Source organism: Cygnus atratus, chromosome 4 (genome assembly GCF_013377495.2).
Source record: "Cygnus atratus isolate AKBS03 ecotype Queensland, Australia chromosome 4, CAtr_DNAZoo_HiC_assembly, whole genome shotgun sequence".
NCBI classification, from domain to species: domain Eukaryota; kingdom Metazoa; phylum Chordata; class Aves; order Anseriformes; family Anatidae; genus Cygnus; species Cygnus atratus.
The window spans coordinates 46,029,590-46,057,567 of record NC_066365.1 but is presented as its reverse complement, the minus strand read 5'-3'; the positions used below and the strand labels follow the sequence as shown (position 1 = coordinate 46,057,567).

Here is a 27,978-nt window from a genome sequence, read left to right as displayed (position 1 = left end):
CCTACACTTCCTCTTTGGCTTTGTGGCTTTTGAAGCAAACAAAAGCCACTCTATGGTTAAAACATTACTTATGGGCAAGATCATTAACCAGCAGGTTTGCTGAATGCACAGCAGTTGGTATCGTGTAGGAGGACTTCAGGGCACATCCGTCCTCCTTTTGTAAGGAGGCAGAGCCCTGCTTCCCAGAAACCTTTCACGCCCTGTTCTGTAAGGGGTAGGGATGCATAATGCCTGCAGGAAGACCTGAACATAAAGCTCCCCAAAAAGGTATTAAGGAGATTTGCTCAGCAGGTATACATCTTGCAACGGGAATTGCAAAGGCAGGGTGCAGAAGATGGCTTTCTGCCTTTTCAGTCTGAACAAGAAAACAATATTAGTCTGTCTCAATAAGCTTTCTGCTTCCAGAAACTTGTTTGGAAAGGTACACCAGATCCACTGATATGCTAATTAAACGGGGTTGTGCGCCATTATCTGAAATTCTCTCTCCGTTTCTATTCAGTAGTATCCCCTCTGGGTCCTTTCCAGTTTCATTCACTCTTTCAGCTGGACCAGTTGAGTCACCTGCTGCAGCTGTCTGCTGCACTGAGCCCGCTGCAGGACCCTTTCCAAGGACCAAATTTGAGGCATATACTCCGTCTCAGGAAGTGCCATGACTAGTATTGGGAACAAAGAGATGTTGTGGGATGAAATTCCACACCTGCCACCCACCGAGCAGCATGTCAGCTCTGCTGATGGTAGCACCTCGCCTGGACAGCCATTGTTGCAGGTCTCCCTGCCTGGTCTGTGACTTGCTGCCAGACTTGCAGACCCCCTTCCAACTGGTGTGGCTTTAAAATAAAACAGGAATGCCATTAAAGCACAGAGAAACCTTCCCAGCAGACGTTTTAGAAAGCAAAATATTCATAGCTGTCTCAAAGCCCTTATCTTTCTCCTCATTTCCGATATGTGGTTAATGTTTGATTTTACAGCTTAACATCACTGAAGATGTTCATTTTGTGAGAGAATGGCTGTCTGTCCTTGGTCTAGCAGCAGTGAAATAGATACCTTGTCATGGCTCCTGTCACCAGTTACCCTGTGCTTACTAACACTTGTGTTGTTTATTTGGAAACACCACCAGAAACACACCCAAGTTAGCTCAGCGACTATCCCCCACAGCATCACACAGACCTACCTCATTATATTTTTGAGCTCAGATCAACAACAATTATAAGTTTAACTTAGCCTGCTTAATAATGTCACCTTAATAATTTAAGTTAATAGTGTAGGAGAATTGGGTAAAAAGCTAGTACGTCACTAAAAGCTCTGAACATTCATAAGCCCATGCATGGATCCACTTGGATGAGGGCTGTCATAGCTTTCATTTTTGGAGCAGCAGAATCACAATTTACTACCTTGTGAAAGATTTTTAAAGCATAAAAGCCTTCAGGAACAGGGGTTTCCTGAGGATTTCGATGGCTTCTGTCATCCCATCACATCCGCAGTTTGGTGCTTTTGGAAAGCAGGCCGTTTACCGAAGACCTTGGATGCAAATGCAGGCCTACAGCTGCAGGTGAGTGTTCGTTGGATATTTTAGCTTCAGCATTAGGTAGTAGCTGATACACCCAGTTAATCATACATTGATACGGCTGTTGTCTCTCACGAGAGACATGACATGAACCCCAGGGAGTTGTTTCTGGAAAACAACTGGTGTTTCCAGCCTGCTGGGAGATGGCTGTGCTTCTGAGCACCGCTGCCAAGGCCACGGGGCTGATTTTGTAAGAGACGGAGAACAATAGTCATGTTTTGCACTAATTCAGAAGCAGGACATGCAGCGACAGTTATTACTAAAGAGCTTCATTTTATGCACGATCAGCTAGTATGGAGCTGTAGTAAATTTAGCACTTGTCTCATGCCCATCATTATGTGGTTATTCATCCTGTAAATTGTTTTGCCCAGCCGAGAAATTCCTGTGCCTTGGCAGGAGGCAGTGCTTCTCGTCCTGTCAGAGATAAGCAACAAGCGGAGCAGAAAGGAGGTAGAGTTCCACCATTTTCACTTCCCACATTAAGCTCCCAAATTCCTGCTCCATCTTGGGCATGGGGGACCCCTGCCTGCAGTTACCTGAAACACCCAGTCCAGGAGAGTCAGCCCTCCTGACCTTTCCCATATTGGCCCTGCTCGCCTTGTTGTCCCACAGTCATCAGTCCTCTGGGTACAATCCAGCCTGGGTTTCCTACTTGTCCTGGACCCCATTCAGTACATCAGGCCGAGCAACAGCTCCAGCTGCACTCTGGGACCAGAGCAGCATCCTCTGCTTGGCTGTGAGTAAGGCCAGGACAGAGAGGTTATTTTTTTCAGCAGCGTTACGAACGCTGTCAAGGAGAAAACCCAAGAAACCCCAACTTGGCAGTGCTCTTTTAAACAACTGCTCTACAGCTACAGCATCCCAAAGAAAAGCAGGCTTGGAAAATACCGGTTTCTATGAGAAACAGATGAAAACCAAAACATTCTTGCACCGCAACCATGTTGTGTGGAGTGACACGGCCATTGCAGAATGATGCGGGGACCTATGACTTGTCTGCGTATTGCAGCACCCAATACTGGAATACACGAGGCAATAACATTTCTGTTCTGCTGTGCAGTGCAGATGCCAAGCTGCCAAGGCGAGTGCCATTTAACCCTTGCTCAGGCACCAAAGGGGATTTCAGAATCCCACATACCCAGTGCCAGCTCTCGCCATTCCAGGAACAACACTGGCCCAAGAGGGATGGATAGGGACAGAAAGCAGACTTTCTGGGAAAACAACCAGCAGCCAGTGGACGAGAAAGTGCCAAAGTTTGACAAATAGCACCAGCTTTGGTCTGCCATTTCCTCCCCCTGTACACGGAGCGCGCACTGGCTTGCTCCTTCTGACCCTATGAGGCTAGCTGCTACCTGTTTGCAGTTTTGAGCGCCTTCTCAAAAACAGAGGACTAAATAAATAAATAGATAATTAGATAAATAAAACAGAGAAAAGAAAAGAAATCTGAGAAATTGCCATACAGCTGTAGACCAGAAATCCACAAGGCTGGATGGCCTCAGCCAGATTACAGCTCTAGGATAGCCAAGAGCCTGCTCCTACTATGGCGTAAATACAGCCCAGCTGTCTGTAGCTTCCTAAAATGGAGCCCTAGATGAGTCTCCTCCCTTAGCTTTCAAAGCCAGACATAAAATAATAGCAATAATAATCAACTTTTCTGGACCTTTTTTCCCTGCTGAAATTCACGTGATTTAATACCAAAGCCAGCGGGGTGGCTGCAGGAGCCAAAGCAGCACAGAGCACTTGTGTTATTTTCCCATCCAGTAGTCCCTGGTACGAAGAGCAGAGCTGCAGACACTGCAGTACTGCTGTGCTTCAGCACCGAGCTGACAGGACAAGAATTGCATTTGTTTCAAGTGGAAAATTTAGGAAACTGTCCGGACTACTATTAGAAACAAACGCAGCAGGCAAAAACACATAGGCTGTGCATGATTCTTCCACAGTGGTGCCATTCTGTGGTGTACGTAACCCCTAAAAAGCAGTTGTTTGAGAGCTGGAGGGTGAGGCTTGTAGCATCCCATCAGGGGCTGGGGCTGAAGCAGCTCTCTTGAGGTGTTGGCTCTGAAGCCTGAACTTTGATGCAGAAAGCCCACAAGACCTGTGCTTAAATCTTCCGTGTGCTCCTAAAAAGTCACCAGCACCCTGCCCGCTCAAGCCTCATGATCCAAGAACTGAGGGCAACCTAAGCGTAGAGACAGCTTTGCAGAAGACTGCTTTTTGAGCAAGGATTGCAAAGCATGGTGACGAGTCACTTCCCTCTCCACCTCCCCTGCCATCTCAGAGTCCCTGTTTCTTATCCCTGCAGCACAATTTTCTCCTCCCAGGGAGAGAGGACACTAATGGAAAGGTCCGCGTGTGCAGAACGGGCATGGAAAGAACAGCATCGCCTCGCTCTGTGTTGCGAAACTGCCGGAAAGTCACAAGACACCCGTTCCACCTAGCAGCGGGAACAGGGAGCAGACAGCCCCCCCAGAAAAGCTGCTACCCGTGCCAGAGGCAAACGCTGAACAGGGCACCTTTTCCCAGCACCTCCTGGCAGGGACCAGCACTGACCGGGGAATTTGGAGCAGTGCCAGGCACTGCACCATGCTCCGCAGCACGCGGGTCTGTGGTTACCCGCACACAAGACCTGTTGTCCACATCCTGCTTGTGCTTCTCTGTCCCCAGAAGGGCTGGGGAAGGTGAAGCACGAGCTGCGATGGAGTGCCGGGATGGGCTGTGACCCTGCCACTGAACCTGAACTTGGACCCAGCCTGGGCTGAGCACCAGAAACCACCCTGCTTTCGCACGGTGTCAGTTTTTTTGTGAGCAGTTTTCATGGTTTTCAGTCTGGTGCCGCTGTGGTGGGAAGGGGACGGATGCAGCACTGAGTCAGTGTGAAAGCAAACATCTCTCCTGGGCACTGCACGCGGAGTGGGAGGAAAAATCCTCTCGTGGACCCGGTGAAAGGAAATTAGAGACCTGGGGACTGGGTTTGGAGAGGAAGTAGCTTGGTGGAGAGGCTGATCTGATTTTGTGGGAGAACCAAAAACCATCAGGCCAGGGTCAAGACATCCTGCCCGAGTCGGGAGAGGCTCCCCGCCGGAGGCTCAGCTCCAGGCTGGAAAGGCAAGACAGCTCCTGCTCATCAGGGCAACCTGTTTTAATTAGCATTGGGACAAACACCTCCAACACCATGCGCAAGCAATGAGCCAGTATAGAACATCCCTCACATCCAGCACTTTCTCCTCCTGTTCTACCTAAAATTGCATTAAAAAAATTATGAATGTAATTTATTTTTTTTTTCTGATGGAATGGGAAGTAGTCACTCACACCCAAGAGAGATATTGCCATCCAGCAAGTCAAGGGACAGATTCGGTTTCCTAATCGTATACTTGCTCCCCCGGCAGCCTGCCACGCGGGAAGGACAAGCTCCTGCTCTCCTTCCTTGCTTTCCAGCACCCTTAGGAAGGGAGTGTTTTTTTGGGAAAAAAAAAAAAAAAAAAAAAGATAATCACATCCAGATTTAGGAAATAACATTTTGCACATAATTCATAGTGGCTACCTAGAAAGATTATCGGTTGAGCTTACAGCTATAAATTTGACAGAATAAATGGCAAACTGTGGTTGGCATAGGGATGCAAAGCAGGAAGCGCACTGGAGCTATACATTAACTAGAGGAAAGGAAAGTCTAAGAAACTCGGTTAATGAGCAGGCTCGAAAGCAAACAGCAAGAAGGGACAGCCACCAGGGCAACCAGCCCTGGAGAGGCATAGGCAGCATCAGGGATCTTTGCATTAGGAACAACATTACAGGCCAATAAATAACAAGCCAGAAGTGCAGTTTGCTCACAGAGCCTTGTTTATCACCAAGAGGTCAAGTGACTTCTCCTCACCCATGGAAAATGTGAGCACAGAAGATGACAAGCAATTTTGGGAAGCAACATCCGTTCTGTATGGAGAAATTTGATCTGTTGTACCCAAAATAACTGATGTTGAAACACAGCCTAACTCACATCTAAGCCATCGATTAGACAACAGGAGGAAGCAAGATGGTTTTTGGGAGCTCGGTTGGTCTCATCTCAGGATGGGGGGCAGTGGCAGAGCTGCTGGGCAGCACTGACCGTGCCCCTGAGGAGCAGCAGAAACACCAGCACCTGCACCTTCAGTAGCACTGACGCAGCAGCACCTGACCCACACAGCTCCCCAGTGCTTCACCCTCCTGCACCACCCTAGCAGCAGCATATGGATGTGAAAAGCAGGAGGAAAAATAAAAAATCAGATGGTGGCTACAGCAAAACACAGAGCAGGGTGCAGGTCAGCAATGCTGCTCAGATTAACAAACCCTGGCAAGAGTGTTCTGTGTTCAGCATTTGCCAAAAGGTGCTGAGCTCCCTTGGGCAGGCTCTGGTATGCAGGGGCACACATGAGGTATTTTTGCGGGTTTGAAACAGGAGGCACAATTACATCCAGGGCTGACAGCACGATGGGAGCGAGCTTCCTGCATGCAGGCGTGCATATAGAAACACATCCACATGCGGTTAATAAGTTACGTTCCCCTTTCTGTCCCAAATGAAATTCTGGAGTTCTGAGTCACACGGAAGCTACAAAACAAATGGAAAATCACAGCAACAAGAGAGAGACCTGGAGCATGTTCCTGTACAGTACGTCAGAAGTCCTAATGCAAATAACCCAAGCCCCCTGCTTGAGAGAAGATGGGAAGAGGAGGGATGAATTCCCACAAGTAGTCATGGGTGTGGGCATCTCCTCTGCTTGCACCCCAAGCAGAGGAAAGTGGTTGTTTTCAGATATACCTTCCAACCTCCCAGACCCAGCCACCCTGCCTCTCTGCTATGTCACTGCCATCACGGGAGGCTGCAGGGTAACACAGCATTGGTACCATTTCACAGATTCACGTAGGAGGACAAGTGGGACCAGGTCTCAGGAGCAACAGCAGGACAAGGTGGGCTGTGCAGAGAACACTCCCTGTGGCTTTTTGGCAAACACTGCGAGTTTCACTGCAAGGCAGCACGGCTGCTTTTCCAGTTGAGTCACCCTTTTCCAAAGACATGCCTGCTGGATGGTTTGGGCTCTTAAAATGATTGCACTTACGTTGATTTTCCACCAAAGGTGACTATAACCAAAACACAGTAGCATCAAAATCCTAATGGAAACCACTCTTTGAACTAGCCTTTCATTAAACTCGATGTCTACCAACCCTTCCCATCCTGATGTTGCAGCGTGTAACTCGCATCGCTTTCAGTGCGGGTCAGATTCATCGTAGCTCTGTGCAGGCCCGACCTCGCAGTGCTGCTTCAAAGGACACACGTTTCCTCACGGGTCGTGCAGCTATCGGGTCCTAGGTAAGGTATGAAAGAAAGAAGCCATCTATAAGAGAAATGGTAGTTCGCCTTTTTTTTTTTTTTTTTTTTTTTTGTCAGCCCCAGCTCCGTGCTGCCCACACATCAGATGGGGCACAGAAGCCCCAGAGGTGCTCAGATCTCACTCTCAACCCACAGCTATGCCAGCATTTCTCCCAGCACACTGATTTCCCATCAGCATGGATACTGGCAGCAAACCCCACAGATACAGAACACCAGAACAAACAGAAACCTGGCCACCTAATTGCTTTCTGCGGCCATCGCTTCTAAACTCTAGCGGGAAGTCCTCCCCATAGACTTCGGTGGGGAAAAGCTGCATTCATACACGCAGGGACTGTGTGTTGGGCAGCTTTCTGTTACGTGGGCTGTGCAGACACTGCAAATTGAAGCCTCAGACAGCAGGGCTGCTCCTGTTTCACCACCACACGGCCTGCGGACAATTAGCCCGTCTGCACCCGCTGCCCCACACCATCCACACGCAACAATTAGTGGGGGCACGAGGAACCCGAGCCCAACAGCTTGCGTTGGACCAAATCCTGCCATCCAGCAGATGTGCTGTGAGCATTTCTCCTATTCGCGATCGCAGTGGCCATGGCTTACTTCTAAGACCTTGCACCTTTGTCACACATGTTGGGGTTAATTTTTCACTTTTTTCAGCCGTACACGAGGCATCCCAGTGCATATTTTTTTAGCCCTTGGCTAAGAGGTGTCCACCTGTGCTGCATTTCAAAGGATCGTACCGTCTGGTGCTCGGGAGCATTTTCAAGATGCCCCCACTTAAACAGTACACAATACTCCACTAAGTCTCACTAACTCTCTTGTTCGCTCTTCTCCGCTTACTCCTCCTGTATTGGTGTTATTGCACATTAAAGCCATTATTCTTTAAAAACCACACTGATGAGCACCAGTTCCACCACCCACACCACACTCTCATGTCTTGGTCTTCTTCTCCCAGCTGCCCACCCCAGCAGGCTGCCCAGGTAGCCAAGCCTCCAGTGGGAAAGGTGTTAGGAACACTCTGGTGTTAAAAAAGCTGAAAACAGGGTCTGGAAGAGAGCAGTGCCCAGAAGGAGCATTTTTCCTGCAGGTTGTTCAGCTGTTACTCTCCAGGAAATCTCTTCATCCGAGCAGAGCCTACCCTGACGAGTGGCAGGGGGGAAACCGGGCTTTCCAATGAAAACAGCGGTTGGTTGGCTTGTTCGTGTTTTTATTTCAACACAGTAATCTCCCTGCAGAACAGTCTAGGAAAGCAGAAGAGAAACGTGTTTTCTGTGAAATGTAATTAACATGGTTTTCTTCCTGTCGCAAGGTATAATTGCGCATACAAACCGAAGCACAAGAATGGGGTTATTCTGAGCTCTGGTTTGAGCATTTCAAAACACTGTGATGGGTTTGGTTTGTAAAACTGAAGAGAGGGCAGACGTCTCTCTGCCTTCCTGTTTAAGGCAGTGGTCTGGGAAGGGCTGCCATAACCTATAATGACAGCTGGCTCGCTGGGAGCAGCTTGTTCTCCCCAGTCTATAAATGCAATTTTCCACAGAGTAAACATGCGCCACAACACGCATGTGCTCATGAGCCACTGCTCGACATGACAAACCCCTTTCTGATCCCAAGTAGTTGTAAAACTTGTGTACAAACACCAGTCCTGACAATCTGCACGTGGCGTGCACCAGGGCATAGGATACTCCTGCAGAATTCCCAAAATCAGCCCAATTCTGGGCAGTGACCAGAATCGGCCCTCCTCACAGTCACTGCCTCTCCCTGGCCTTCGTGCAAGGAGTGCTGAGATCCAAGCTGTGTTTTCTGAAATGAGAGCAGCAGTGGGGGAGAAAGGTAAGAGAGGGGAACCAAGCAGGCAAATATTTTGATTTCCAGGGAACAGCACAAAGACCACAGGACAAAGCCTGAGAGCTTCTGGAAGCACGAGCTCCTACTGAAAGTCAGTCACCCAAAAGGTGTCCCTCTTGCTGTCTGTTTTACCATGTTCTGTCCCATTAGGTCCAGGAGGTTACTGTGTTACAAAACACTGACAACCATGGCTCAGCAAGGGTTTTCCCAAGGACCTGGTGCTTCCAGCAAGCATTTAGCAGCAAAATCCCCTTTCAGCTGCATTTGTGGAGGCCGTGACTGGTCTAGCTGTGCTTCAGAAGCAGGCAGGGATGCTGAGATGCATGCCCCGCCCTCCCTCCTGGTCACCGTCACCAGCAAGGCATGCGAAAAAAGCCACCCAGGGCAAGCACCAGCCTCACCCACATGTTTTGGAGGAGCATCCAGACCCCAGAGGAGCTGAGCTCCGACCTTGCCCCTCAAGGTACCGAAGGGCAAGGAAACACAAATAAATTCTGAGCCACTCCAGAGGTGTGACAGACTGCAGCGGCTTGGTAACGCGAGATTTTCCAGCAGCCTCCTGGCTCATGAATCATGTTTCCTCAGTGCCATCAGCAAGGTCAACGTGCCAGCTCTGGCCCCGTTGCTTGCTGATGGAGCAGCCCCAGCAGCATTGTCGCCCATCCTGGCTTCCTCCGGTGCGCGTGAGATGGCAAAAACGTCCCCAAAACAGGGGTGATTTCCCCTAAAGGTCAGGGACCTTGCTCTTGGTGCCTGGAGCTGCGTGGCAAAGGCTGTGCTACCTCCTTGTGGTGCCAGGAAACTCTGAAACTCTCTGCCTGCCACACCAACTGCATGAGGAGCGGAGGAAGGCTTGACTCTCCCTACAAGGCCCAGCACGAGGCAGGTGGGAGCCCTTCAGAGACACCTCTGGAGCTGAAATAGCCTGGGTATTAATTACAATTATCCAAAACCCCACCACCCTCTGCTTGCAGCATTTCTCCAACCCCTCTAGACCCAGGAGGGCAGGACAAGAGGTTTCCCACCACAAGAGCTGTGGCATCACCGCATCCATGTTAAAGGGGAGCGAGCAGGCAACCAAGAACAACAGCAAGGAGAGCTGTGTGGAGCGCATGGAGCAAACATCTCACACTTTTGGGGTGCCCCTGACTTTAAAACAAAGGCACCGGCAGTACCTGGGTGATGGCAGTGGCAGCCCCACCAGCTCCAGTGGCCATGGCACCACATCTCTCCAGGTTGGGCTTGCAAACAGGCTGGTGGTCATGCCAGGGTGAGAAGCTGCAGCTGCTGCCCTCCCCAAAAGAGGGATGGCGCTAAATAGCTGTGGGGCAGGGTGTACCTGATGAAGGGCCAGGCTCCTCCCGGCACAGCTGTGCATATTGCAGGCAGGAACAGCTGTATCAGGGCCTGGGGAGAGGTTGAAGCTGCAAAACCTGGGGTTTTCTGCTGCTGAGGCCACTACCAAAAGCCTCTGCACCCCGTGTGCCAGGGGGCCGAGACGCTAAACATCGCTGGAAACCCACCGTGGCTGACATTCCTCCCATAAGCATTTACCCAAATAAACAGCTGCCCACGTGCACCTGGCTGCTCTCCCTCCAAAAGCCTTTTCCCACTAGATGGTGCCCAGCTCTCGCCAGTGGACAGCACAGGGACAGGATGGGCGACAGACGGGTAGAAATCGCGTCCGGGGGGGGTCTGCTTGCGGGGCCCCGCACGGCACACGAGTCCCCACTGTGAGCACAAAAGTCAGTAGAGCCTCAGTGACAGAAATGCCTTTATTTCCCCATCGTGCTGGAGGCTGGAGGACACGGGGCTCTCCTCACCGTTTTGCTACGCCGCTGCCGAGCGCGCGCTTTGTTACACTGCTGATTTTTGGGGTGGCGGGGCGGGGGGGACACACACTGGTGGCACCTCAGAGAGGCACAGAGGGGCCATGGTGGAACCGCGCCGCCCCCCTCCGGGCACCCCACCCGTCCTCCTCGCCGCTCCCACTGCGGCTGCCTCGCTCCCCCTCCGAGGACTGGCTGCTGTCGGCACTCCAGCGGCCGGCGTGGGCGCTGGGGGGCACCGGGGGGCTGCCCCCTACCCCACCGAGGCTGTACAGGGCCCGCTGGTGCAGGTGGAGCTCGTCGGCGTGCCTCACCTGGTCCAGCTGCCTGGAGCGCTCCAGCGCCGCCAGACCTACCAGCCTCCGGCCTCCATGCAGGCGGATGAAGCCCCCTGCTGAGGCCGAGGGCGATGCCTTGCTGCCCTCGGGGTGCTGGGCCCGGGCTCGGGGGCTGCCCCGCAGCCTGGGGGCTCCCGGCACTCTGGCGGCGGTCCCAACGGCATCCCCTGTGTGGGCTCTGCCAGAGGCCAGCCTCGCCGCTGCCCTCCTGGGCGATGACGCTGCCTCCATCCTCGCCGCCTTTCCGAGTTCAGCTTCCTCCGGCCGGGCCTTGGGCCCGTACTTCACCGGGGACGCCGTCCCCACCTCCCCGCTGCCTCCTTGCCCTGCAATGGCGCTCCTGCTCGTGTGCCCAGCTGGTGTGCTGGCAGTGGTGCTGCAGTCCCCTGTGGTCAGTCCTGAGGATGCCACGCTGCTGGCACCCCCGCTTGTGACAGCAGGCCTCCCCCTGGACCTTGGCCCCTCACCTCTCGCCTTGTTGCCATGGTCCCCATGGCCGTTGACCACTGCGGTGACAGTAACGTCACCCTTGGTGCTTCCCTCAGGGATGGGGACCATCAACCCTTGTCCACTGGGGACAGCAGTGGCACCGCTCCCATCATTCTCTGTGGAACGGCCACCCCCAGGGCTGCTGGTGATGCTGTCCCCGTGGCGTGGGGTGTCTGTGGCGGCCAGTCCCTCAGGCTGCCCCCAGGGCCCAGTGGTCCCCACGGTGGGGACGGCGCCATCCTCGCTGCTAGCGCTGGTGCTGCCCGGGGTGCCGCCGTGCTCACCCATGTGGATGTTGGCCCTCCCGATGAAGATCTTCACCTCATCCTCTGGGGTGATCTCTGTGACACCAGCACTGCCCGGCAGCCCCCTGGTGATGGTGACGGCACCCACATTGGGAATGTACGCAAACTCATCCACGCCTTCGGCGTCCATGCGGACGTCCTCCTCCTTCTTGGTGACAGAGCTGACAGCGGCGCGTCCTGTCCCCATGCCACCTGTGCTGCCTGCCCGCCCTCGGCCAGGCGTGGTGACATCGCCGCTGCCCTCGTCCCCAGCCCCTCTGGCAGCCGAGACCCGCTCCCGCCCAGCTGTCACAGCCCTGTCCACCAGGACCCCCCACGCACCACCATCACCCCCATCCCCTCCATCGCTGTCCCCATGGGGGCCACCAGGGAGGATGCCCTGCAGGAGGATGTCCTCGCCACCGTTGACCTCCTCCAGCAACACCAAATCCATGTCACCACTGCCCTCCGAGCTAGCCAAGGTGGGACCCACATGCGTGCTGGCACCTGGGCTTGGAGCATGGCTCTCCCCGCGGCTACCCGGGGTGCTGAGGTTTTCAGGCTTGGGGCTGTACCCATCCTCCAGCGCATAGCGGCCTCCGCTGCCTCGCACCGGAGCCTCCCCATCCTCCTCTCCTGGCTGGTGCACGGGGACAGCGCTCTGCTCATCAGCCTCTTCCTTCTGTGGGGGGCACGGTGGGGGGTGGGCATGGGGCAGTGGGCGCACCCCGGGGTCCCATACCACTCCCGGCACCTCTCACCTTTATCTGCGTCTGGTTCCTCCGTGTAGAAAACGAGTACACATATTTGAAGATGTAGAAGCCATGCTTGGTGTTGCAGCCTTTCAACAGTATCTGGGGGGAGAGGGAAAAATGATTTCCTCCTAAAAATGGTGGCAGAAGCTTCCCTGCAGTGGGGTTCAGCTCCAACCACCTCCCTCACATGCCTCCCGGGCTCATGCATCCCATGTCCCCTGGCTTCATTTCCCAATTTTCCATGTGATTTTTGGCATGGCCTGACCTACCCGATGCTGTCCGGCGCAGTTCCCACTCGCCCTGGCCAGTGGCAGTGGTACCTGTGGGCAGGAAAACACCAGTGGGAGCTGCAGCGTGGTACCCGGGATTGCGTGGGTTAAGCCGATCTGAGTGGTGCTGCGGGCTCTGCTGCCACAGCACTGGCGGGGTTAATGGGATCACTAATGGGGTAGTCACTGGGGTGGTTAATGGGGTAGTCACTGGGGAAGTTAATGGGGTAATAGATGAGGTATTCGTTGGGGTACTTAATGGGGTAGTTACAGGGGTAGACGATGGGATAGTTAATGGGGTATTGGATGGGGTATTCAATGGGGCAGTTAATGGAGTATTCAATGGGATATTTGACATATAAATGACGCATTTGATAGGATAGCTAATGAGGAATTTAATAGGGTAGTTAATGGGGTATTCGAAGGGGTAGTTTAGTTAAGGGGGTATTCGAAGGGATAGTTAAGGGGGTATTCGATGGGATAGTTAAGGGGGTATTCGATGGGATAGTTAAGGGGGTATTCGACGGGGTATTCAAGAGGGTAGTTAATAGGGTATTAGATGGGATACTGGATGGGATGCTCAGTGGGATATTAGATGGGATGTGGAACGGGGCAGGGGACGGGGCTATTTCGTGGGTTGCTCCCAGCGGGCAGCACCATACTCACGGGCGTGGGCAGCACGGCGCCCAGCAGGCAGAGGCAGAGGAGGGCTGCACGCATCCTGGGCGGCTTCTGGGCGCACAGCATCACCCCGTGGAGGGCTCCGCACCTGTGGTGTGGGCGGGTGGCCCCAGGGGCAGCAGGGCAGGGGGGGTTACCTGTGCTCCTCAGAGGCTGGTCCCTGCAGGCGACGCTGGGGGCTCTGTGCCCTTGGCTGAAATTTAAAGTTGCCCAGGGGGGGGCCCAGAGCCAATCAGCTCCTGCCCAGGGCCATTTGTCAGGGCTGGGAGCGCCTGCGGATGCTGGGCTGGGGAGGGGGGGAGTAATTTCCATCTAAAAATGAGCCTGTGGTGGCAGGCAGCTATCAAATGTTCCACCTGGCCGCGCAAACAGAAAGCACGGTGTATAAATATCTGTCCCTGGGGGCTGCAATTGCCTGACAATTAGCGCGGCTCGCAGCCTGGCACCCGGCCAGCCCTGCCGTGGGAACACCAGGGCCACGCAGGGACCCTTGGACCTGATGCTGTCGTCCACCCCCCAGGGCTGCAGCCGCTCCTGCTGACCCGAAACGCTCATCCAGAAGCAAACCACGCCTTGCGAGCCAGCTCCGTTCAGTTGCTTTATTGCATTTGGGTTGGCGAGATACACAGAAAATGGGAGGCGGCTGCTGCGCGATCCCGAGCGCTCCTGCGCTCACTGGCTATAGTAGTAATCCTGGCCGTAGATGTCGTAGCCGTGCCCCTTGTAGTAGCCGTACTCATCCTCATACGCCCGGTAGCTGTCCCCACGTGCGTAACCCTCGTGATCCCCGTAGCTGCCCTCGGTGGGGCCCTCGTCCCCGCGGCCCCCGGCCGTCACCACGTACTCCCACTGCTCCCCGGCCGTGGTGGCCTCGGTGTGCTCCCCGTCGCCCGCCGTGGTCGCCTCGACCAGCCCGGTGGTGGCAGCCACAGTGGTTGCTTCAGGTTCTTCCTCTTCCTCCTCTTCCTCTTCCTCCTCCTCATCTTCCTCCTCCTCCTCCTCCTCCTCCTCGGCTGCCGCAGTGCCATTGCCATGGGGCCCCTCCGTCCCTGCCGTGGTGTTGGTGCTCGTCCCATTGACGCTGCTCTCCTGCTCCTCTACCTCTTCCTCCTCCTCCTCCTCCTCTTCCTCCTCATCGCTGTCTTCATCCCCACCCTTGCCCTTCAGGGCCCCCTTACAGCCCTGCAGCACAAAAGGAATAACCCAGCATCAGCTGTGCATTTCAGGGGTCCCAACTTTGGAGGCCATACACTGATCCCCCTGCCCCCTGAGCTCACTTTTTGGGGGTATGCGGCGTCCCCCCCCAGCCCGCCGTCCCCAGGGGCCACCCCCTCGCCTGCCACCTGGGTTCCTGGGTGGGATGGTACCTGTGGGGACAGGAGGGGACACAGCGTCAGTTGCATTTTTTTTTTCCCCCCCAAATCCAACGATGTGTGGGCGTGAGTCCCCCAAATGTCTGCGTTTTTTCTTCTCCAGGCTGGAGGGCCCCCTATGGCCAGTACTCACCCCACCTTCCCCCTCCTCCTCTTCCTCCGAGCCATCCCCCTCTTCCTCCGAGGAGTCGCTGCCCTACAGAGATGAAGAACGCGCTGCTGGGTCCCATCAGTGTTATGAGCCCCACGGCCTCAGCCCTGCAGGTGCTGGTGCGGATGTGCAGGGGCATTTTGGGGGCAAAACCCCCAGGCGTGGGGCTGAGACGCCCATGAAGCCCCCAGTGGACCCACCTGGTAGCGTTGTTGCGGCAGGTAGGCGTAGCGGTACAGGTAGTACCGGCGCCGGTTCTTGAACACCTGCAGGGGAAAGGAAGGAGGGGATCAGCCCTACTGCCTGGGGTCAGCTCCCGCTGCGGACCCCCATCACTCGGGGAGGGATGCAGCGACCCCGCTAATGCTGGCACCACCGGGGCGCGACCCTACCGCGTTTTCCTCCGAGTCGTCTGCCCCCACTCGCCGCAGCCAACTCTTCACCTGGGGGAAAGGCTGCGTTGGTGCCAGCCTGGGGGTGGGGCGGGTCAGGGTCCCCCCATGGTCCCCACACTCACCGAGAAGGCGGAGGCCATGGCCAGCAGGCAGGCAAGCAGCAGCGCTGTCCTCATGGTGCCGGGAGCAGCGGGAAGAGGCAGAGGCTGATGCCGTGCCCGGGGAACACCACAGCTATGCCCCAAAAGGCAGAGGGGACATTGGCATCTGCACTTCCCATGCCCAGCCAACCCCTTCCTAAAAACACGGGGTACTGCTTGGAGGAGCCGTGTCCCCATGAATGGCGTCAGTGGTGCCGGTCCCTACCCTGCATCCCCACCATCGCCAGCAGGATGCTGCTGCCATCCTGGGTGGAAGGCAGCCGACCCATATCCCCAAGCCACCTCATACAGCCATACAATGGCTGAAAACACCCCATGCCCCCTCTCAGCCCCCCAAAACACATTAAATCCATGCAACCCCAAATAGAAAAAACTCACGCTCTGCAGCACCCGGGGCTCCCAGCGAGTCGGCCGGCACTGATTTCCCACAGCTGCTGCCCTGTGGGATATAAGGCGGCCGCGGGCCCCCCCTTTCCCCCCCCAGACAGTCGCCGCCCTGCCCTGGCCCTGCCCGCCCAGAAAACCCCCAAATCTCTTCAAGCCAACGGCCAGCCCCGTGCTGATGCCAGGAGGGATGTGCCGCGGCACTTAATTGAGGGTCTGGCCATGGCTGGAGGGTATAATAATGTCCTGGGCCTCGGTTAAAATAAATATTGGGAAATCTGGTTTCGGGGTTGTTTTTTGTTTTTTTTTTTTTTTTTTGCTACTGCTGCCTCCCTCTTTGGGAAACTCTGCTGCTGTTTTTTTCTGTAAAACAACCAAAAAAAATAAATAAATGGTGATCTCAGAGGCCCAGCTTCCACGGTCCCTTGGGCGAAAGCATGGACCAAAAAAATGCTGAGTCCTGATGGATGGGGCTGCCTGGAGAAGCCCCTGGTGAACTCACTGCCTGGGACAGAAGTGTAATAAAAAATGCAGCGCCTGCTCCCGTGTGAGGTGGGATGGGGCTGGAGATGAAACGCTTCCCGTCAGCTTGTCCCCAGGTCGGGACCGCATGAGTGAGGCATTGTTTTTTTTGTCCTTGCCTTCATCCCCACATCAGCACAGAGATGTTGGGGAAGGGCTCCCACCGTTCCCACATCTGAGGGGATGAAGAGGTCCCTCACGGCCACCCAGGGGACCGGTGGCCCCAGTGGCAAGCATGTGCCTGTGGGGCAGAGCTGCATGTGCCCAGCGGGCTTCAAAGCCCACGGTGTTGCTGCAGCCATAATTACAAGGGAGCAGCAGGGCTGGCCACAGCTTTCGGCCGGCGCCTTGGGCCAGGAAAACCCGCAAAAAAAATTATATATATATAACAACAATATATAAACAATACATTTTTCCAAAGCCATTGCAGTGCTCTCTGTTAAAGAGGGAAAAAAAAACAGGGCTAGGTGGGGACGGGGACAGGCACAGCTTGCTCAGGTTGGAGTTTAAATTTAATCAGAGCTGGGCTGCAGGAGGCGATCCGTAATGTAATTAGAGGGACACTGCCTTTTAAAAAAAGAACTTTGACTCTAAAAGTGCTGATTTCACGCAAAATCCCTAAAAAAGCCGGGGGATAATGACCGTGTGCCCACACACCTATCTTTAGCTGGCAGGGCAGAGCCGGCACCAGCCAGCCCCGGTGTCCCCACGTCCCCCGATGCCACCCGCGATGGCGCACGTGGGGCTCGCTGTGCTGCAACCCAACACCAGAGGCTCCACAATGGGCTCATTACTGCAGGCGATGACGAACATGGGGCTGGGAGACCGGACCCCCCGGAGCCCCAAGGAGGAGGAGAAGGACGAGGAAGAGGATGGGGAAGGCACCCCTGAGCTCTGCCCCACAGGACACGCGCCTCGGGGCTCGCACCGGGACGCCCCGTCCTGGTGCCAAGCGGCACGTTCCCGCCTGTAATTGGTATTTTTGCAGCGCGGCAAGGCGGTGCCGTCCCATCTCCTCGCCCTGCAGCTATTCTGGCAGGAAACCTCAGCACCAAAAATAAGTAAAGCAAACACAGGCAGAAGCTCACTCTACACGGGAGGTGGCGGGGAGAAGGGCGGCATGTGCCCCCAGATCCAAAGCCCATCGGCCGGGCACGGGGCTGGCTGTTTTTTCAGCAAGCTGTCTATTTTAGAGTAAAAGCAGGAGGGGAGAGCACCTAAAATTCTTCAGGTATCTGGCTAAGGTATTAGCACCCAAATGCTTGCATCAGCCCACTGCAAACACACGTTTCATATTATTTCCCATTTTCTCTGAGGCACGAAACCACATCAAAGGAACTAATACTATTTATGCACCCAGCTAAAAGCAGGCAACGACTGGGGCTGCAACGCATGCTCCCGAAACGCAGGGACACGGAAACAGGGCAGGTCCATGAAACGCGATCACGGAGCTGTCGCAAACCCGAACCTGTCAGATGCTGCCCGCGCCAGCAGCAGCAGCGCAGGGCTGCAATGCGTGCGGTGTGTGGCCGAGCTGCTATGTCAGGAGGACAGTGCCAAAACCCACACCGATCAGTCACTGTGCAACTCATACGGATGGGCTTCGACGCTCGCCACCAGCCACCTGACTGCATACAGCATGCCCTTTCCAGCTCAGGTGCTCGTTTTACTTTTGCAAAGGAAGGCTCTGGGGGTGTGTGCACTGTAAGGGGTGCTGCGCGCCGTAACGGACCTCGTGCGCTGCCTTGTGCTTTGCAGATGGCACAGCACCGGGTTTCGGCTGGCAGCAGCAGGTGGTGCCTCCTCTCCTCTCCTCTCCTCTCCTCTCCTCTCCTCTCCTCTCCTCTCCTCTCCTCTCCTCTCCTCTCCTCTCCTGACTCAGCTCTTCCTCCAGAAACCTGCTCCCTGCAGCTGCAATAAAACAAAGCAGTGCCTCTTCCTGCTGCACGTGAGAACCTTGCAGCCTGGTCCATGAGGCACCCGCCTGGCACCCCTCTGCAGCTCAGATTTGTGCCCAAAATGGCAAAAAGGCACCCCAAACCAACCTGTCCACCTTACAGCATAGCCCCAACCTTCCTACGGCCCAGCCCATTTCCTGCTTTTCTACCCCAAATCTCACCCAGCTGGGGGCAGAGCCCGGTTTGGGTTAACCCCTTCTTGCCCAGCAGCTCCTTCCCCCCCCACCCGCAGCCTTCTGGGAAAGAAAAGCAGCAAAGCCAACAGCAGTGGGGTCTGATGTTTTTTTAATGTTGATGAAGAAGTACACAGGATATGTTTCAGTTTCGAAAAGGTAAGTGCCATTGACACGAAAAGGATACAATAGAATGCTTTCTGTACATTTCTTACAAAATATTACATACACCTCATCCTGACGTGGTGTGACACACTCCACGCACAGCTCCCCGTGCAGCACAGGTGGGCAGTTTTAGGGAGAGTGCCGGGACGCATCCACGTGCGATGCAGAACTTGGGTTTTACCCGTGTCCAGCATCCCCCCACAAGTGGCTGCCCCACATGGCCAGCCCTCACTCATATTGTCCATAGCATCTTCCCCGGAGGAAGCCAACCCGTCCACACAACCAAAAAGTTATGTGCCGCTGTCAGTACCCATCCTGGCAGTCGTTGTCGTCGTAGTCAGCGGCTGGCTTCCTGTGGTAGGCATCCAGCCGCCGCTTGCGGCTCTCGCTGCCCAGGCTGCGCGGAGAGCTGGCGTCCTCCTGGGAGCGGCTCTGCTCATCATCCTCATCCTCGTCCTCTGGGGACGCACTGTTGGTGCTCTCTGTGGATGTGCTGTCCTCGTCTGTTGTGTTGTCTTCATCCTCGTCGTCCTCGTCACTGCCCTCTGGGGATGCGCTGTGGCTCTCGGCCGATGCACTCGGAGCATCCTCATCAGGTTTGGAGTCGTTCCCATCCTCCTCTGATTCCAAACTGTCCTCTGTGGACTTACTCTCCTCCTCCTCCTCCCTGGACTTGCTCTGCTCTTCCTCGCTGTCGAGGTCAGATGGTGCGCTCCTGTCCTCAGGGGACGCCCGCTCCTCCCTGCTGCCACTGCGCCCCTCTGGTGCGCTCACTGCCTCCTCCGAGCCATCCTCCGCGGACTCTGTGGACTCGTTAGCCTCCTCATCTGAGGCCTCCTCATCTGAGGCCTCCTCATCTGAGGCCTCCTCATCTGAGGCCTCCTCATCTGAGGCCTCCCTGGAGGGGCTATCCCTGTCCTCATCGTGGCTGTCCTCTTCCTCCCCAGACCTGCTGGCCTGACTGTCCTCCTGCGAGTTGCTCTTCTCCTCGGCTGAGGGGCTGTCCTCCGTGGAGTCAGTGTCCTCGGCCTCTGGCGACCGGCTGTCCCCATCCTCCCGGGGGCTGACAGAGGCCCCCCGGACACGTCGCCCTCTGCCCAGATTGTCGAAAACTGAGGGGTCGTCGCCCTGCATGCCTTCACCGCCCAAGCCGGCGCTCTCCTCCTCGTCCTCCTGGCTGCTGCTGCTGCCCCCTCCCCGCCTGAAGCTGCCACGGTACCTGCTGTAGCGGTGCTGGGCCATTGCACTCTCACTGCTGCTGCTGCTGCTGCTGCTGCCACCATGTCCTCCAGCATCCCCAGTGCCATAGCTGGGCCCTTCGCCCTCCTCACCGTCCAAGGTGTCATCCCCGCTGTCATCCTCCTCGTCCCCGGGCCAGGCAGGCAGCCCGTCATGCTTGGCAAGGTCCTGCTCCACGTGGTTCCCAACAGCGAGGTCCCTGTCACCGCCGTCCCCTGGCCCCACGCTGGCACGAAGGTGACCGAGGTTTCCACTGCCCAGGAGGGGGCCCAGTACCCTCACCTCGTCCCCCGGCACCGTGTCCTGCAGGTAATAACAGCATGTAAGTTGCCTGAGCATCGCTGCCTCCTAAGCCATGCAAGCCTCTGTGGACCCACAGCGTTTCCCACCTCATCCCCTCTGCTACTGCGGGTGGGAGAAAAAAATCCAGCCCTTCTTAGCTGGGGCCAGACATTACAAGAGACTGTCACCTTATGTGTTAGGTACCATATCATCCTGCAGAGATGGGACAGGTCATCATGCACAGATATACGAATAAGAAGGCTTTGAGCTCAGGGTAGCCTAAACCACAACAGTTGAAAGCACAAACTTTTTTTTTTTTTTTTTCTCAAGCATAGTGTAGCGCTTCAGGTTAATAGAAAACATGCACAGAGAGAGAAAGTCACCCGAGCTGAAGCCCCTGCAGCTTAAAAAAAAAAAATTAATGGGGCAAAGCTCCCAGACCCACAGCAGCAGCAGCACTCCCCACGGGGAACGTCCCACTGCCATGGGATGCGGGCACCTTACCTCAGGCTCCAGGGGCGCGGAGAGGCGGTTGTGCACCTAAACACCAAGGAAACACCCCGCATCAGTTTGGGGGCAGAAACAGTGGGGTTTGGGGCTCAGGGACTGCGCGGGGGGTACTCACAGGGTGGGCGCAGGCCGCAGCCCACAGCATCAGCAGCGCCAACAGCGCAGCCTTCATCCCACTGCCGGTGCGACGCAGCCAAGGCATGGACGCGTGCGGTAGCGTGCAGCGCGTGTGCTGCCGGCCCGACGCCGCTGCCCCGGCATTTAACCACTGTCCTGGGCGGCCAGCAGCCAATGGCACCAGGGCTGGGTGCAGAGGTGTCGGCGGGAAGCGGCCTCCCACGCTTCCTCCACCGGGACGCCGGCCCCAAAAACAGCTCCTGGTGGCGGGGGGGGGAGCAAGTGGCGGGGCTGGCCGTTAATGAGCTGACAGGCCTGCGCTCTGTTTTCCTTGCTAAATTTGCGCCCCTCCTGTCAACGTTCCCCTCCTCCTCACCCGATTTCCCTCACAGATACCGTGGGACGTGTTTTCCTCTTGACCTGTGACCAAATTATATCCCTGGCCCCCGCCAGATGCAAGCGTGCATCACCGGCCTTATTTTAGGCACCTCGAACAATTACGATGTGTTGTTTTGCTCCTCGTGTCCAGCCCGTATTTAACTCAGCCCCTGAGGACCCGGTGCCACCTCACATCCCTGCTTGGGAAGGGGACTGGACCCCAAAACAGGCATCAAGCAGCAAATCCCCCAAGGAAGGAGCCAGGGCCGCATCGGGTCATGATTTGGGGTGAGGTGCCCCAAATCCCAGTCATGTACCATTGCCGCTCCCCGTGACGCGGGTACCTGGAGGGCAGCCACACTCCTCGCCTTCCTCTGCTGTAATTATGCCGCCCTCCTGCTATATTTACCTCTGCCCAGTGGAGCCGGACAGGAAGCATTGCTGCAGCCCAGCGAGAGCCTGGAGGAGCAGGATACGGCCCGGGAGGCGAGCAGCAGAAGGTGCTGGTGCCCAGAGCCAGGAAGTGGTTCTTGTTCACCCTCAGCTCCTAAAAAATGGTGTGAATATTGAGTTTTGAATGTCAGGAGGACAAGAGAAAGCCTGCAGTGACTCAAAATGCAACCAGAAGCACTGTTACATTTACTTTAGGAAAAAAAAAAAAGGCCATGTGAGAACTGAGTACTAAGCATTTCCCTCACGCACCCAGCTCACACCTCCGTGCAGAGAGACCCATGCAGGTACACAAAGATTCCCTTCAGGTTGTTTTTTTTGGGGGGGACTAACTTTGGGACTGATGTGCTTGGCAAATGCTGCCCTGAGGGTTTCTGGCGGTGCCTGGGCAGCGACACCATGCGCTGCGTGGTCTGCTGGACAGAAGTGGCCTCAACCCGCCCCACCAGACCTGGGGAACCTCAACCCACCCTCACCTCTGAGCCACAGCCTTGTGAGAGCGGCCGCCCAGCCCAGGCTCACGTCTTGCCCATGCCCAAAGCCGCCACCTCTTCATGGGGCTGCACAAGTTCAGGTCTCCCCCATCACCCCACCGACAGTATAGCACAGCTCCTCGCCATTTTGAGATCCTTCTCCACCTCCATCGGAGGAAAACAGCATTTGCTCCTAACACAAAATGTGTTGGAAACCCCCAAGAATGCACAGGCAGTGCTAAGGCACGTAACTCAGCAGGGTATTACACGTGATACTTGTGCTTCTCCAGAAGGCTTCAGGTGCACCGTGCATCTGAAGTGACCAGAACTACCAGGAACTTGAGCTGCACATGGACATTGCCCATCTTGGGTGCTTGTGGTGGAAGAGCACTCACATTACCCACACTGGCCTCCACCTCCACTCCTCCTTGTTAATGCAAGTGCATGCCTGAATAAGGCAGCAAGGCAAAGCACATGGCAGCACACCTCACCCCAAGGGGATCCAGTACAGATCAGGTACTTCCAGCTTACCTCTGTGTCTGCCTCATGCTAGCTGAAGGACCCTTCCTGTTCTGTTTTATTCTACTTTTTAAGAATTTGGTCAACGTGACACTTTGGACAGTATAGGGCATTAGTTGAGTCAGTCTGGCTGAGGGGCAAAAATAGCCATCCCTCCGTCTGCGCTTTAAAATAGCTCCTCCCCAACGGGAGTCAAATGTTCCCAGGCTGGGAGCAGTGTTTATTTCTCTCCCTCTTTTTTAAACTTTTAATTTCAGCTTGCGTAGGCTATGTGGTCAAACATGACACAGCCCAACACAGCAGCTCCGAGGCGACAGGGTTCGAGTCTCTAATACACCGAGTGCATCACGCCTCAAAGGACCAAACCCAATTTAGCAGCCACATACGGGCAGCCTCAGCTGAGCGTTTCCGAGCCACTTCCCGCACAGAGCCAGCACATCAAGATGGCAGAGCCCTGACTGCCGTTCTCCCCTCTATCAGGAAAACCACACACACAAATGCAGTCACTACAGCTTTTATTCAAAACTGACAATAAAATAGAGAAGTATGATACAAGAAAAAAAAATGAACCAATCAACACAAATGAGATCCCTGAAAACCATCGGGCTAGTTCTTTGCCTTATGCACACAGGGCACAGGTCAGCTCACCCACGCCAGGCTCACCCACACCATGCTCACCAGCCACCGGAGCTGCAACATCTGCAGGGACAAGCCCAAGGAATCCGACCTGCTCCCAGCTTTCCTGCAGTTTTTTTCAGTAAGGAAAAACAAAGCGATGATGTCAGACACCTTGACTAGCACATAAGATCAACTTTGAAAGCACCTAGTCTGTATGCCTCTGGCTTGACTTTTTTTTTTTTCCCCCGAAAGGAAGATGAAATAACCAGCTAAAAAGAGCACAGGAGGATTTTTTTTCCTCTGATTTTCTTTTTTAATGATATGCCCCTATCATAGTGATCTTTTGTTGATATTTTTCCCGAAAAGTTCTCCAGAGATAGCTCAAGTAAGAAATATTGTCAGTTCATATGCATTTATTATTATGCTCCAACTTAAGAGCTGCTTGTAAATTTAGACAGGCACAGGACACTACCCATTTCAGACGGATAAACGTAGCTTTTAAATTCAATAAAACAGTGCTAAAAGTTACGTTTTTTTTAGAGTATGCAAATTTCAGTAAACAATGAGCCTTCAGGAGGCATTTCAGTTTTCATTTGTTTGAAGTGAAATGGAAAGAGCAAGTCAAGTAGTAATGTGAGCCAGTACAGAGAACAAAAATGAACACGTGATAATAACGTACATATTCAAACACATCGATTATAACCACTATCAGCACTTACTTCCAATAGGGAAGGCCAACTTTTTCAGCATGAGCTGCTACAGGTTGTGATCTTTCCAAAGTCTCAAGTGCTTACATACAAATATTCTAAATGAGAGCCACTTCACCAGCTCAAAGCCTTAACGTGCATCATCCAGCACAGAAGTTAGAGCCCTCCCTTTGTGCCTGACCAGCTGTAACCCTAAGTCACAAACAGGAGGACTTAGGCGCAGAGCCCTGTCAGCACCACCAGGCAGACTACAACCCCAAACCACCTAGGGAACCTTGGAGAGGCACATCCACGCTGAATGACCAGCCCTGGCTGTAAGCAGATTCAAAATGGTTTATTTTCTTCCAGTAGTAAGTAAAAAACCATGTGGACACGTACAGTAGAAATAATATGACGGAAACAACAGCTGGTGTATTCCTTTATATTCTAAAACAGCTGAATTTCAAAATATTTATATTATTTCAAATTAGCATAAAGCGTATTTGATAGAAAAGTCACATTTTATTTGGGAATCAGAACTGGCACCGAGGTCAAATTGTACTTTACGTATAAAAAACCTGTAAATTCAATCCTTGTACCTGGTATGCAAATGGATGGCTCAACACCACTCTCTTGTGGGCACAGGTCTGAAGGTCTGTGGCTGTATCAAGCACAAAGATGTGCAGATAGCTGCAATAAAAACAAACCTGTCCTCAGTCCTTCCTGTTACGCAACACAACACAGGGCACGTGTATTAATCAACAAAAAATACACTTCTCTCCGCTTTTTCTCTTCTTGCTTTGTTTCAAGAGCTCATTTAGCAACACAAAGGGGAACCAAAACAAAGGTATCAGGACCTCCAGCATAACTCTGGTACACAACGAATTCATGCTCTTCTATACCATGGAGCCATCCTTGATGCAGCCAGACACTTCACTAAAAGGTCACCTAGCTGTCAAACACACCAGTGCTCGAGTACATTACCCCAAGTCAAATAAAAGGGGGGAATAGGATGTAATTACTCAGTTTCCAAATGATATCATCTAATGAGTCACAACAGTAATTTCTAGGTTGCAGTTTTCCGGCACACCAACTACTCAGCTTCCCTCCCCCACATACTTTACCATGACAGTACAGCATCTCTTCCTGGTGATGGAAACATCATTCCATAAACCATAGGGTTTCCTAAAGTGACCCTCCCTGGCACTGCAGGACTCGCTGCAGACATCCCCACCAACACCTATGACTGAGACAAGCTCAAGCTACCTGATGACATTCAGGGAGCAGCCAGGGGTCTTTTCTTAACCGATTTTTTTTTTTTTAAATCAAAGGCAAAAACAGACTTTGATTTGTGGAACATTCTGCAAATAACTAAGAGCTTTGATAAGCTACACCAGTCAACAAATAACAAAGGCATAATCTTTCAAAACCTTCAAAAAAAATCAAGCCCTCCTCTTCCTCCCCCAGGTCCCAATACATCTGTTGAAAACCAAGACGGGCAAAGCTTTGAAATCACATACACCTTTTTTGATAACCTGGCTCCTACAAATTCCAGCCTCAAGTTCCTGCACAGCTCTTCACGCAGCTATCAAAAATGTGATCTGATCCTAATTCTTTGGGTGGAAATCCTTACATAGACAGGGTCTTTGAGAGAATCTGGCACCTTTTTTTGTCAAGTGGCGATTGCAGGTCAATTTTAATAGCTACTGTCTCCAAGTGTTACCAGAACTAAGACTTGCATGTTCTAGCTAGTGTAAGATTAGCATTGGACCATTTGTTCTAACCTCTTGGGAACTACCTGCACATTGATTTGTTAGCTGAGGATCTGCCCATACTTGAGATATTTAATCATCACAGAAAAACACTTACCTCCAATCCCCCAATAAACTCAGACATATTACAAAGAGGGACGTGCATGGCGCACTGCAAAATTCTAAATAAATAAAAAGGATGGTCTTTTTATTGATACACAACAAAAAAAAAACACAACAGAAGTTCTGAAATCTCACCTCTCCCTTCAGATGCTGACTAGCTGACAGAACAGCAGAATTTCAACTCCAATAGGCATGAATCAGTTTCCAGGCAAAGAAGCAGAGATAAAAGGGGAAGGGATTTAAAGAATTTCTCACAGGCTTTTTGTCAAAGTTTGATTTTCTGTTTGGTTTACAGATAGATGGCTCAGCTGTGATATCAGCCTTTTTTTTAATATTCATTAACAATAATTTTCATAGTTGGCCATACAAAACAAGGTAAGTTTTTGTACACTTCTCACTGTAGCTCGTCTACTCAGATTCACGATATCTGTTACCTTGTGGTATGAACAGAGTAGAAGCTAGTACAACCGTAACCTTCAAAAAACATGTCAAAACATCATCCAAAAAGAATTATTTTTCAGAATTTGCATTACAGTTTGCACCATTCATGCAATTCATTTCACTTTACTTTGACCTCTCTGCCAATTGTGTAAGGACAATATACAAAATGCCTTCGTCAGTAACGGATGATATTGGAAGAATGGGAAATAGAAGGCTGGATCTGCTGAATCTACAGCACACACCACTGAAAGTGCCTCTTCTCAGTGCATCTGCTCCACTAGTTGTGATCTGAGAACCTCCTCTGAAGTATGTCAGCTCAGGAGATGTATTTTCTAGAATAACAAAAAGGAAAAATAAAGATTAAACTCATTACTAGGGAGTCAGTACAAAACCAAAAGCCACCAGGCACCTGTTCCAGACAGGTGCCACCTGCAGAGCTTTTCACATATACACGAGCTCACTCTGCTAGTACCATCACTCTTCAAGAGACAGCACAGCAATGGCGACAGCATTAAAAGAGCCAATGCTCAAGAATTATGCAAAACTCCAACCAATCCCTTTGTTATCATCATCTACATTTCTTTTAATTTAGAGCTTGACTTTTCGCTCCTTTCCCTTCTTTTCCACAGGCTTGCACACACCATATGCAGTATATTGAAACAACACCAAAAACCTCAGCAAGGACCAGCATCCTCCCTGCTTCTCTTGCTCCCAGGCTTGCAACGTGACTGCCCCGGCCAAACTCGTAGCTCAGCAATTTCTGCCACACTGGCTGGCCTCAGAGCTATTGCACCCATTCCCTTTGGCTCCCCTCCCCCCGAAAGACTAAATATGTCCTTCCCACACTGCGGCTGAGCTCCACTGGCCCGGAGCCTATGAACACTGAATGGTCTTTCTCATTCAATTAATTCAGCAGAATTTCACTAATTTATCCCCCCACCCCTCTACCTCATCCTGTGGAAGCCTAAGAGGGTGGTTCATTTATTTTTACTGAGATCCACAGAATCAGATCTTCCTTCTTTGAAGCTCACAGCAAAACATTTTCAGAGTCCATACTATATGCTAAAATATACCACAGGGAAAGAAGCAAGATTTTGCAAGGCTCACGGATTTCCAGTGCGTCAGTGGATAACCAAGCAGGAGCACCTCTTCTACTGCTATGGTACTGTTTCTTTATTTTTTAGTTAAAACCATAGAATATCTTCTCTAATCCTCTGTTTCCCCCCCTGTGGACTGAAATAGCTAATGTTTTCTTAGAGTACTGTTGCTTATTTTAAGGATAAATCATATCAGACTTTTATGCCTGGAGCAGAAAGAAACGTGTTCTGTAAAAGAGAAAGCACTGTATAGTTATTGTGTTGAAAAAGGTGACCTTTATCTTACTGTTGAGACCATTATTTTCCCTGTGATCCTGCAAAACAATAAAGCATTATGTGACAGCCAACAGTAGTGAAGCAAAATATGTACCTCTTACAGAAGTGTACAAATGTCCACTTGAAACTGCTGGGCAACCTGGTTTCCCATCTGACAATTTCCTGCATTATCAGCTCAAGAACCTCATCTGACAGAAAAGGCCACAAAAAGCAAGGTACACCCTTGTCCTTTCCCGTAAGGAAGTAAAGACACAGGAGCTGTGGCTGGTCTTGGAGGAACCTTTCACAAAGCTATTTGTAGAACTGGTAGAAGGCTGTAGAACCTA

General features: G+C 52.9%; 3 protein-coding genes across 7 annotated transcripts; all 3 read right to left on the bottom strand.

The window, feature by feature from the left end:
- Positions 1 to 10,677: 10,677 nt before the first annotated feature.
- Positions 10,678 to 13,621, bottom strand: LOC118252078 (ovocleidin-116-like). The gene is made up of 4 exons (XM_035554906.1): positions 13,396 to 13,621; positions 12,730 to 12,780; positions 12,467 to 12,559; positions 10,678 to 12,387 (listed from the first exon to the last, which is right to left on the bottom strand). Exons 1-4 carry the CDS (start codon positions 13,474 to 13,476, stop codon positions 10,678 to 10,680), a joined length of 1,935 nt encoding a protein of 644 aa, XP_035410799.1. The 5' UTR covers positions 13,477 to 13,621.
- Positions 13,622 to 13,995: 374 nt separating this feature from the next.
- On the bottom strand, positions 13,996 to 15,963 carry IBSP (integrin binding sialoprotein). 3 transcript variants are annotated; one of them, XM_035550366.2, is made up of 7 exons: positions 15,869 to 15,963; positions 15,452 to 15,563; positions 15,327 to 15,377; positions 15,135 to 15,200; positions 14,917 to 14,979; positions 14,688 to 14,777; positions 13,996 to 14,592 (listed from the first exon to the last, which is right to left on the bottom strand). In XM_035550366.2, the coding sequence occupies exons 2-7, from the start codon at positions 15,503 to 15,505 to the stop codon at positions 14,083 to 14,085; spliced, it is 834 nt and encodes a 277-aa protein (XP_035406259.1). In that variant the 5' UTR covers positions 15,506 to 15,563; positions 15,869 to 15,963; the 3' UTR covers positions 13,996 to 14,082. The 3 variants fall into 3 exon arrangements, with proteins under 3 accessions (XP_035406259.1, XP_035406276.1, XP_035406269.1); XM_035550383.2 differs by lacking the exon at positions 14,688 to 14,777; XM_035550376.2 differs by lacking the exon at positions 15,327 to 15,377.
- A 2,659-nt stretch (positions 15,964 to 18,622) lies between these two features.
- DMP1 (dentin matrix acidic phosphoprotein 1) lies at positions 18,623 to 27,978 on the bottom strand. Of its 3 annotated transcripts, XM_035546476.2 has the most exons (7): positions 27,747 to 27,978; positions 25,974 to 26,611; positions 24,564 to 24,654; positions 23,339 to 23,402; positions 21,628 to 21,765; positions 20,718 to 20,753; positions 18,623 to 20,234 (listed from the first exon to the last, which is right to left on the bottom strand). In XM_035546476.2, exons 4-7 carry the CDS (start codon positions 23,357 to 23,359, stop codon positions 18,996 to 18,998), a joined length of 1,434 nt encoding a protein of 477 aa, XP_035402369.1. In that variant the 5' UTR covers positions 23,360 to 23,402; positions 24,564 to 24,654; positions 25,974 to 26,611; positions 27,747 to 27,978; the 3' UTR covers positions 18,623 to 18,995. The 3 variants fall into 3 exon arrangements, with proteins under 3 accessions (XP_035402369.1, XP_035402387.1, XP_035402390.1); XM_035546494.2 differs by lacking the exons at positions 25,974 to 26,611; positions 27,747 to 27,978 and having other exon boundaries at positions 24,564 to 24,756; XM_035546497.1 differs by lacking the exons at positions 21,628 to 21,765; positions 23,339 to 23,402; positions 24,564 to 24,654; positions 25,974 to 26,611; positions 27,747 to 27,978 and adding an exon at positions 20,839 to 20,969.